Source organism: Siphateles boraxobius, unplaced genomic scaffold, assembly GCF_051911475.1.
Source record: "Siphateles boraxobius isolate OS27281-9 unplaced genomic scaffold, OSU_SipBor_1 46, whole genome shotgun sequence".
NCBI classification, from domain to species: Eukaryota; Metazoa; Chordata; class Actinopteri; order Cypriniformes; family Leuciscidae; genus Siphateles; species Siphateles boraxobius.
Window position 1 is genome coordinate 18,908,908 of NW_027509097.1, and position 11,930 is coordinate 18,920,837.

An 11,930-nucleotide genomic window follows, 5' to 3' on the forward strand; every position below is an offset into this window, starting at 1 on the left:
CTGTCTTATAGACAGGATTTTAAGCTCCACTGATCGCAATGGCTCAAAGGGAGCTCTCTGCAGGGCAGACAACAGAACTGCTAAAGCTGTGAGTGAAGAGGCTGTTAAAGCTGAGTGAAGAGCCTGCTAAAGCTGTGAAGCACACATACCCTTCTCTCCGTCTGAGTCCAGTGAAGAGCCCGCTAAAGCTGTGAAGCACACATACCCTTCTCTCCGTCTGAGTCCAGTGAAGAGCCCGCTAAAGCTATGAAGCACACATACCCTTCTCTCCGTCTGAGTCCAGTGAAGAGCCCGCTAAAGCTGTGAAGCACACATACCCTTTTCTCCGTCTGAGTCCAGTGAAGAGCCAGCTAAATCTGTGAAGCACACATACCCTTCTCTCCGTCTGAGTCCAGTGAAGAGCCAGCTAAAGCTGTGAAGCACAAATACCCTTCTCTCCGTCCGAGTCCAGTGAAGAGCCTGCTAAAGCTGTGAAGCATACATATCCTTCTCTCCGTCTGAGTTCCGTGAAGAGCCTGCTAAAGCTGTGAAGTATACACACCTTCCTTCTCTCTGTTTGAGTCCTGTGAAGAGCCGTTACGGCTGCAAAGTGTACTCGCATACGAGTGACAAGAGTCCTCGACCGCGCCGCCGAAGAGGCAGGTCTGGGATATGGGGAAGTTGAGGAAGCGGGTTCGCTCAGCCTCACGCATATTAACCAGGTTAATCCAGAGGTGTCTTTCCTGGACCACACATGTGGACATTGTCTGACCCAAGGAGCGTGCGGTCACCTTCGTCGCCCGTAGAGCGAGGTCGGTGGTGGCATGTAGCTCTTCCATGAGCCCTGGATCAGCCCTACCCTCGTGCATGTCAATGAGCACCCTGGCCTGGTAGACCTGAAGGATGGCCACAGCATGCAGTGAGGCGGCAGCCAGCCCAACAGCTCTATAGGTCACTGCCACCAGACTACACAAAAACCTACAGGCTTTGGAGGGGTGCTTAGGGTCGCCACGCCAGGTGAAGGCGCTGTGGTGACACTATTGCTTTCTCAGGCCACCAAAATGCCGTTGACGTGGAAATGAACGACCAGAAAGCATTTAAAAGTTTAAAAGTGAAAACAGTGTCGTGTGAACACTGGGGACTAAGTCAATAACTAATGATTTTTCCAACAGAAATGAATGAATCAAAACTTAATTAAGATGGACAATGACTTTATTCTAGAGCTGCTGTACAGCCAAAAAAATCTTTGTTGCATTAATTTCCTTTTATTACTGTAAAGCTGCTTTAAAACAATCAGTATTATAAAAAACGCTATATAAATTAAGGTGACTAAAAGTAGTCAAAAGGCCACACATGTATTGCTATTGACTTGGATTTATTATCTTTTTTTGCAATCTCTCAGTGCAGAAATATACTTGTTTACTTGAAATTATTTGTGGTAGACAAGCAGTATAATGAAAGCTGGAATTTTAATCAGCCACTTGTTTGCCAGTGTGTCGTGTTTAATCAGAGAGCCACAATGCTGTTGGTTTAACAGGCAAAGACTACTTCCGAAAACTCTCTACATTAAGTTTTAAGAGTTACAGATAAGAGACTGTGAGAGAGGTTGACATTAAGTTGGTTGAACTCCAGGCACCTATTTTTAGCACATGCTAATATACCTTAGCATTCATTATTTGAATCATAATTCTACATACAGTATAGACCAAATGTGTGTGTTTATAAAGAGGCTTAGATAAATAGGTGCTAATGGTGGTGTTTTACTGTTAAATCAACAGACTGATCTGTAGTCTTTTGCAAAATTGTCAGGTAAATACCCACGAGAATATATCAGGGAATAGCAACATGTCAGAATGATAGGATGAGAATGACAGGACTAGTTGATGTAATGTAATGCAGGTAATCAGGTCTGTACTTCGGTAATCAACCCATATAATTAGCTTAAAGCACTGTCAATTCATGCTTTTCATTGAAAAGTCATTGCAAACAATATGAAGGCTGCTGTGAATTAAGTTGAATTAGGACTCTATTGTGTTGAAGAAACAATTTGTGACTTTATGCAATTGTGATCCCTATAGCGAAGTTAATTTAGTTAGCAGTTGCTTTTATCTAAAGCGACTTACAACAGACTTATTACGAAGCTAATTTTACAACAAACTTATTATGAGGATTATCTCCCCTTATCAGCCTAGTGTAAAGTGCTTGTTTTAAGGGCACATGGCAACAACTCATAGGTCAATCCTTATGTTAATCAAACCAGCAACCTTCTGACTTTTAGCCCTGGGCTTTAAACTCTACTCCGCAATATCCTATAATAATGCTAATATTCTATACCACTTATTTGTATACAATATAAAGTAACTTTTATTGTTCCATCTTGTGACAGAAGTTTAATGATTCTGGATCATGAGATTCAGCAGCTCTGGTTTAATGGCTGAAGTCTGGTTTGCTGTGATGCTTCTAATGGAAGAAGCCTGTAATAGAGCACAGTGCGAGCTCTTTACTGAAAGTGCCCTTTTCCACAGACTGCCTCCCCATAGTGTTCTTTTTCTCGTACCTCACAATTTAAATTACTGCATCACCTACACAATACCATGATTGTGAAACAATGCTTTGCTGCTCGTTTGCAATTTGGTTCAAACATGTTGTAGAATAGTAAGCCCTCTAGGGTTATGACTTCACATAATTTTGAGTTAACTGACGATAAAGCTCTGCAACTTCTTTTTTGATTTCAAGAATAATAATACTATGACTCATCAGAGTGCATATACATCCTGACACCACAGATTTTGCTTATTGGTTTGATGAGGTGATGCATGTGAAAATTATGCAATTGCAACATATTTTGCATTATAAAAAAATTGCCCATATAGTATCTGTAGTGCAATTTCAAAAATCCAACATAAACCAGCATGAATTCCATGTTGGTCCAGGATATAGCTGGTAAAGTGTTGTTCTAGCTGGTGGACAAGGATGTTTTCAAGCAAAACTGAGCTGATGTAACTGGTTCACCAGCACTCTCGCTCCCCATGCTGGTGACCAGCAAACCAGTAGCCATTATTCCATGCTGGGCCTAGCACGCAAAAAATACCTTATGCTGGTGACCAGCAATGCAAAATTTTGCAGCAGGGTTTAAGCAAGTTTTTCAGCAAGTTTAATGACAGCAGCACTGGAGCTGCATGGATGAACTCCACAAGTTTGTGTAAAACCTGATCATTATTTACTCCAGCATGACTTTAGTCTTCTTACCTCAAACATCTGTCTTTATCAACGAGTCACAAATGTCACAAATTCACTTATCTGATTAGTGACCAAGACATAGAATATTTATCTAAAATAAATATTCTCCCAGTTTACTTCTAGGTTTAAATTAGATTTGAAATCCCAGATTTAAATTGTGGTCTCAGACTTTTTAATCCTATACTTTATATATTTCCACTAGGTATATCATTTTTAATTTGCAGGGTGAGACTTAAAAAACCTAACAGGATTCAATTTTTAGTCAAATTAGTTGGCAAATCATATCCGCACAAGAATGTAAATTACTGAACATCAACACTAAACTAAACATTTGGCTAAACAGCATACATGCTGCACTGACATTTTCCCACAAAAAACATCATGTTATACAACATCTGGTAAATGATTGTGTATATCAAGAGTAAACAATTGGTTTATTTCCAGCTGAACTTCCCCAAGCTATGGGAGCAAATGTTTGTCAGCGATCTTAACAGCACTCATTATGCTACTGGAAGTGTGTTCTACATTAATTTAAACAAATTTGTGCTAACTTCCAGTCTGCTCACTAGACACCTTTTTTTTCTCTCTCCTTTTTGAGGCAAACAGCTATTTATTCCTCACATTCTGGACTGATAGACCCTAAAATGTCAAATCATATAGATACAAACCAAAACATAACATTTACAGTTGTAAGGCCGTCTAACTCGATCCAATGGCGGTATTCGAATTAGCGGTGAAAGTCTTTGCGTGTTACTGTCTTTTCACGTGGCAAAGTATTTTTGGTTAAATGCAATACATTTTATCTTATGTATTAACTCGTTTCATCTGACTCCATAAAATGAAAAGGTTTTTCAATGATATCTGTGCATCATTAAATGTGAGCAAATGTTTTACTATTCTTTTAAACTCTTGAATGCAAATAATGTCAAAGTCAATTAGAATAATCAAATGTCACAATTTAATATGTCAGGTAAATGTATCATTATAATTTCATAATCAATTCAAGGATAATCAATGCAAAACATCAAATGCTCTAGAACAAAGAGGAAAAAGTTTACCCGACAAGAAATGCGTGAGGCAGAGAGACTCGCAACTCTCAGCCTCACGGGCCGATCTCAGATATAGAAAAGGCCCTGAGCTCTCGCTGCGTTTCATTATATACCCAGACCTCATTTCAAATCTAAACATCATTCACAGTGGAAATTTACCTGTAAGTCACCATTTGCTAGCAGTGGAAAATTAGCATTCAGTCAAATGGTCGAAGGTGTTAACTCAAAGACACACCCTCCAGTATTGGAGGGTGTGGAAGATATTTCTTAACTTCCTAAGAACTTTATTACCTTTTGGGTTTACTTCTTTGGGAATGAGACATTTTTACCAGTCGCACCGAGACATTTCAAATAATACCAAATATGTATAAAACTAGTTCATTCATCATAGAAACATTAGGTTTTATTTCTAACAGGAACACAGAGTATAGTACAACATTCGTTCAAACAAACATCTTTCTTTGCATTAGAAAAATATGTAGGCATACACTGTGGCTTGTGTAGGCCCCTTTTTACATTCAACCTACATGATCCCTCTCCGCAATTACAGCAGTTTACGGTTCATCACAGTCCACCATCCCCTTTGTTCAAGGCATCAACATCAACCGATTTTTCTATTTCAGTGAAAGGGGGGACAATCATAGTATTCATATTCAAGGCAACAATCTCATTCAATATTATCGTTCTCCTTAGCCACTCTTCCTCACATACTACAACCTCCTTAAAGTTACATCCACAAGTCCCTCATCTTCTATCCTCCAAATACACTGGATAGTTTCCACACACCACGGGTCATAAATCACAATGCAGCACACACAGGCACGCACAAAAACCATAGCAGCAAAAATGTTGTATGAAAGAAGTGTAAAATACATCAAGAGTGGAGCTTTAAAAAGTAGATCAGACGTAGGAAAAACCGGAAGTGCAACAGCAGGGATTTAGCACTTAATGGGCATCATTATCTCTCATGGACTCCCTTATAATGCATCACAGTTAGTGCATTCACTAAAAAGGGCCCGATGAACTGGTACTATCAAATGAGATACACAAACTTCAATATGAAGTAATCTCACATTGTACCAGATTATTCCACTTCCATAATCTGAGAATAACGTGTTTTACACAGTGCTGCTCTTGAAGGGACAGTTCACCCAAAATTGTAAAATTCTGTCATCATTTACTTAAACCTTTTAAACTTTTACTTTTTTTCTTCGGTGGAATACTAAGGAAGATATTTTGAAGAACTGTTTTTATCCATACAATGACAAAGAGAGTCAGTGGAGTCCAAAACAATATTCTACCCCATTTACTTATTATATTTTATCTTCTTTTGTGTTAGAAGAAAGAAATGCATACAGGTTTGGAATGAAATGAAGTTGAGTAAATGACAGAACTTCCATCCTTTTAAGGATGACTTAAAATACATATTTATGTTGTTACATTTCAGAAGCAGGATTCCCACAATTCAGTGATTTCAGATGGGTAACAACAAAATTATTACCCTTCAAGGTAACAAAATTGTGTTTTGAAGAATCTATTTCAGAGGAAGTGCTAGTTGTTCGCTTTATACAAGGATATTTGTAAAGATATCCGCAATGATGCCATTGTATTACAGTTAATCACAGAAAAACACAAAGGAAGGCATATATTTTATGAAAATGATTGGTTTACCTCATGTCAGATCTACAGAATAGGGTACATAGTGTGCTACAAATTAGAAAAATAACATAAACCAACATTTTTCATTCTGAATAACTGCAATATGGTTAACTAGCCTGGCTAACATCATACCCAAGTCTCAAAATCTGGCAACCACACTTCATTTTCTCGTATTTGAGGCGTGGTTTACGAATGCCCAGAGCCGTTTATTGGGTGCTAAGAATGTCTATCAAATGCGCCTGTACGTAGCTCATAGCCAATCGTTTCAATTATACCAGATGACGTATGTAGAGCGACAGAAATTAGACGAGGAAGAAGACGATGGGTCAGAGATTTATGTGTACACGATGGCGTGTATCTAACGGCAGTTTCACACCGCATGCAAGAGCGTCGCGTATTTTTTTCGCCGTGCATGTTAATCAATGAGTGCATGTACACCGGGAGCAGGAGCTGCGCGTGAACGTCGAGAGGCGCGTGAGCAGCAGTGAAGCTGTTTATGCTGGACTGCTCACGCTAAATTAAAGTGAAAGCTCACTTTTGATGGACAAAAATAAATATTTCACACAAAAAGTGCCCAAAATGCACAGAATAAGCATGTCTAGTGAGTTTTAACTTGAACTTGAGTAGGCAAATGGTAAAAGAAAATCAAGACTCTATTTATAGGTAAAAACGGGGTTTTAATTATTCAGTTTGGGTGAAAGTTGTGTATTATATATATATATATAAACTAAAGTAAACTAGCCAGAAAATATTATATATAAACGTTCTTTTAGTTTATGTAACACACACACAGCTACATAGGCTAGCAAAACCCAAATCAAACCCGAGTGTGAGGTTTATCTGTGCGTTTTGTTTTTTATCAGCGGAATTTGTCTTGTAAACATATCGAAAGTATGACTGAAACTAATAGATTGGAGCCATTTTCTGGGTTGTTTTGTTGTTTAACATTTATATGCGAATGTTGTACCCCTCCCCATAACAAACTTTCAAGACTATCAATGTTATAAATGACCAACTTCTAAAAACAAATGTATAGTTGTATTTGTAAAGAATTGCTCGCTTATATATGTAGCTTTGGAGCCGCTGCTGTGACACTGTACAAACGCTTCCAGTGTGAATACTACTCTGGCCTGCAGCTGCAGTGACGATGTAGTTACGATGACGCGCTACTCCAGTGCCGCTCACGCTTGCGGTGTGAAACGGCCGTAAGACTGCATCGAAAGGTAACTTTGCATCTGTTGCCATGTTGGATCCATAGGTATAAACAAACTGCTTCGGTGTGTCGCATAGACGTCGTCATCGTCTTGCTGCTCCCTCCCCGTTCTGTGATTGGTTCCCTAGATGAGACGAAAATCTGGACCATGGTATCCAGACTGCCTAGCAGCATGAATAAAATTGTGCTGCGGCAAGGCAAGGGGAAACTCAGGCTAATGGTTAACATGGTTAGTCTCAAATTTGCATAATTTCAGAGCCCAAACATCTAATTTTAAGCTAAACATGTATCTCAAAATCATACACCAACAATGAAATAATTTGGACAAACATGGCCAAAAAGAGTTTTCTTTTGAGGGTGTCATTGCTAATTTCTACACTTCAGACTTTTTTTAGAAGTCAATTTTGAAACGAACCAAGCGCTCCATTTGCATTTTCACTTGTTACAAGATTTACTTCAAATTCGTCAGAGGGTCTTGAACTGTCACCAGTAGGGGGTGGTGTTCTCAATATGACCCCAGCTCTGCCACTCGGGGAAGAATCCACTAGATGTTCTCGGGCTCCCGAACTGATCAAACTCCATCTCTGGCCGTTTGCCTTGATTCTTAAAATCTGTTGTCATCGTTTGGGTGACGTTGGCCTGGCTGGGGTCTCTCTCTGTATGTACCAGCTTGTAATTTTCCCCGTCGTTATTGTCCCAGTATGTCATATCATGCGTTTTGTAGGATATGCAGAACTCGACCTGCACATGTGGGGCCACAGAACTTGGAAGGTCGATGGAAAACGAGAAGGTGTCAACATCCTCGCATCCATAAACATTATTCATGTACGTACAAGGAATGTCAGCATTGCTTTTCCATGAATCAAATGTTATTCGCACATGGACGACCTTCTCAAAGCTTACATTGATCACTTTGACCGTACCGGTGAGTGATCTCTCTTGAATTATACAGTTTTCCAAGCATACCAGGTTCTTCTTTAGACTGTTTCGGAAGTCCAAATAGTCTGCGGCAGGCTGAGGAAAGTCTAAAATCAAATTCTTCTCCTTCTCCTCAGCCTTTACGCCGACAATGGCATCCTCCAGGTCTGATAATTCAAACTGCAGGTCTAACATGGGGTCTTCCTCGAATTCCTTAAACACATGGACTGCTGTCAGAGACATGCCTTTGGAGTCAGCAAAAACCACTTTCTTTTTAGCTTTGGTCTCAGGACTCTTCCATCCTAGGTTGGCAGTGTTCACGTCGGTCTTGGAGCTGATACAGGATCGCAGAGGTTTGTACTGGTTGACTAAGTACCTGGACTTGCAGTCCTCATATGAACTGAGGAAACTGCGAAGAGGCGGTGAGTGTGCCAGACAGATTCTCATTGCCACATCCACAGGCATAATTGGACTTGGCATTGGCCTGGGGTTCAGTATCTGCAGAACCCTGTCATGAAGACAATGGTGAAAAACACTACAGTGATCAATTAAGCAAGAGATCTGACAGTCACATAAAGATTTGCCCAGAATTTAGAGATTGATTAAACAAAACCACTATTGTGCAGCTAGATTAAGCTATTTAAAAAAAAAAGAGAGACATAGTTGTTGATTTAAGCTTTTCAAATAATAAAATATTTATTTTATATTTATATTTATATATATTATATTTATTAATATATGACAAAATACCAGATGTAGAGTAAAGATAAAGATTGGGACAAATCCAAAAGCAACAAAGTATAAAATATACAAAACAAAAATATTGATTCCAGTTTTCACTAAAAGTCACTAGTACCTTGTTAGACACTAGTGTGTATTTCAATTGTTACTATTTACATTTTTGTTCGGTTTACCTATAACCTAGACAATCTGGCAAGTCATTACTTCAAATAAGAAATATTACTGGTTACATGTGGGATAGACTGATTTTTACGCAATCTGGCTAGTCATTACTTCAAATAAGAAATATATTACTGGTTACATGTGGGATAGACAGTGATTTTCACCAATAACGCAGGCAATCTGGCTAATCATTACTTCAAATAAGAAATATTACTGGTTACATTTGGACAGTGTCTCATAAATAGGTACTAGTATCTAACAAGTACTAGTAAAGTTATAACAGAGACTAGAAAATAGAATATGTACTAGAAAGTAGAATAAGTACCCATACTTAAACAACATATGCAAACTATAGTCTAGACAAAAGTGAATAGAAGTTAAAATTGTATGAACCCCCATAGAATTCACTGGTAAAATTAGTAAAAGAAAAAAATTAATTAAAAAAAAAAGATTAGAAAAGTTACCTTGTGACTATAGGGTAGTAACTAGTAGTAAACGAAATATTACTATATATATATAAATATATATATATATATATATATATATATATATATATATATATATATATATATATATATATATATATATGTAGTAGGCTAGTAGTCACTTTTGGAACAAATAGCCTACTAGTATCTGATGAATTTACAAATATCTATAGACACTAGAAGAATTGAAAAAGACAGTTAACCAATTATCAACAGCTATTACAATTTTACCAACAATTAAAAAAATACTAGTAACATAAACATATAGCCTACAAGTAAGAACAGCTTAACATTGGCAATGTCCTAATAATAATTTAATTAAGTAAAAATAATATTTTTAAATTGAATCTATATCTATTGAATCTATTATACGTGATATTCAGAAGTTCTTTTCCGGCGCTCAGTGAGAAGTGATAAACCCCCTTGCTGCACTATGACGCACTCTGTATTCTTACCTGGTGCAATTCATTGAAACTCGTGGTTTGTTTCCCAAACGACAGACGTTTGTTCTGCTATAGTTTGAACCAGTACAGGTTATTCCTACGTGCTTTTAAACTTCATTTAAAAACGTGACGACCACCATAACTAAAAACCCGCTGACGAACAGTCGTTTGCTGCGGCACCGGCACGCCCCCTTCACGGTCCAGCTGTACAGCAAAAGTCAAGCGAGCGTTCAGCCGGTACATCAAGCCTCTGCGCGCATATTCACGGTAACCCTTCACAAGAGCCAATGGGAGAGCACTAGAGCGAAGTGTTCCAGCAATCAGCGCGAAGGAAAAAATCAGCCATGGCGCGCGTGCAAGGCTTAGCCTTGCGGTGAGAGCTGCGATAGAGGCGGGAGATGAGCGTCACCCAAATTTAGATAGCCTGTAGACCCGATGACGCGCGGTTTGTGGATCAGAGTAATTTCCTTTGCTTTATTATTTTGCTTAGACGAATTCAGAATTTCCAATTGTGTTGGAAATTTCTCTTTGTGAGTGTAATCACTTTGAAATCATTTTAGAAAACATTACCGCATAATCATGAATGTCCGTAAAACATGGAAAATCATTGGTCAAAATGAGTGGGAACCCTTTTTATAAAAGCGACATCAAGGCATTGATGTTAAAGATTTTGGCACAGCGCATTCATACCAATCTGTCATTTGTGGGTGTTAAACATTTATGAAGCTGTCATGCTCTATTGCTGTCACAGTGGATGGTCAATATAATGTATGTTGCAATGACTGCCTATTGAGTAATGTGACCTACATTTGCCAGATCCATATCGCAACAGTTTATGAAGTGATATTATTATGATTATTATTATTGTGCATGATTATCACAAGATGACTATTATTTATGATAAGAATGAACAAAATACAGAGTACAGTACTTCATGATGTTGATAAGGGTACTTGGGCTATAAACACTTATAAAACATACAATATTAAACAAGTACAATAAAAGCTAAGAGCTCTCTCTCTCTCTCTCTCTCTCTCTCTCGCTCTCTCTCTCACACACACACACACACACACACACACACACAGGCGTTGGGTTTCCATGTTTTTGGGGGACATTCCATGTACATAATGATTTTTATACTGTACAAAATATTCTATCTGCTAACCCTTAACTTAGCCATCACAGAAAACTTTCTGCATTTTTATAAAAAATAAAAAAAGGTTAGGATGATGATTTATAAGCTATTTTCCTCACGGGGACCAAAAACTGTCCCCACAAGGACAAGAATTTCGGATATTGCCATCTTCCGGGAAAACACACACACACACACACACACACACACACACACACACACACACACACACACACACACACACACACACACACACACACACACACACACACACACACACACACACACGAATGAGCAAGCCTTTTATGTCAATTATGTTATTGTTTTGTATGATTTTTGAAGGCAATTTATATGATAATTATTGCTTGGTCAATATTTTATTATAGTTAATGATTTGGATAAGTGAAGGAGCCAGAAAAAGAAAAAAGTTTTTCAAAATCCATTGTCCAATGAAAGACACAATCAACAAATATATTAGAATAAGTTTTTGAGTCCACTGCAAGTATTCATTCAAAAAACTGATGTCTGGACAAAATATAATATATTTTCTACCTTTTAAGAAGGTCCTCTATTCCTTTTGATATGTCTGAGACAGTTTTGCCAATACTTTAGTCTCTATCTCAAGAGTGGAAACTAGCACACTTGAAAAACAGGAAGCACACGGACAGCCTTCACAATCAATATAGCTACTGCTGGCCATCAGCATAATGCTGAAATACACTAATCAAAACACATTCTCTTTACACTGTTAATGATGATGGTCAGTAAGAATTAATTTACCTCAGATAAACAGGACAATAACTATTTGGGGCTTTATTTAACATTTTGAGTATTGGGTTGACTTTCAGGCTCATTGTTTTCACAGCGAGTGGTATTGGTTATAGATGATTTCCTGAGGTAGGTTGAACA

General features: G+C 38.1%; 1 protein-coding gene across 2 annotated transcripts; it reads right to left on the minus strand.

Moving 5' to 3' along the window:
- Nucleotides 1–4,649: 4,649 nt before the first annotated feature.
- ppp1r3cb (protein phosphatase 1, regulatory subunit 3Cb) lies at nt 4,650–11,691 on the minus strand. 2 transcript variants are annotated; one of them, XM_077201223.1, is made up of 2 exons: nt 11,574–11,691; nt 4,650–8,566 (listed from the first exon to the last, which is right to left on the minus strand). In XM_077201223.1, the coding sequence occupies exon 2, from the start codon at nt 8,536–8,538 to the stop codon at nt 7,624–7,626; it is 915 nt and encodes a 304-aa protein (XP_077057338.1). In that variant the 5' UTR covers nt 8,539–8,566; nt 11,574–11,691; the 3' UTR covers nt 4,650–7,623. The 2 variants fall into 2 exon arrangements, with proteins under 2 accessions (XP_077057338.1, XP_077057337.1); XM_077201222.1 differs by lacking the exon at nt 11,574–11,691 and adding an exon at nt 9,902–10,334.
- Between the last annotated feature and the right edge of the window lie 239 nt (nt 11,692–11,930).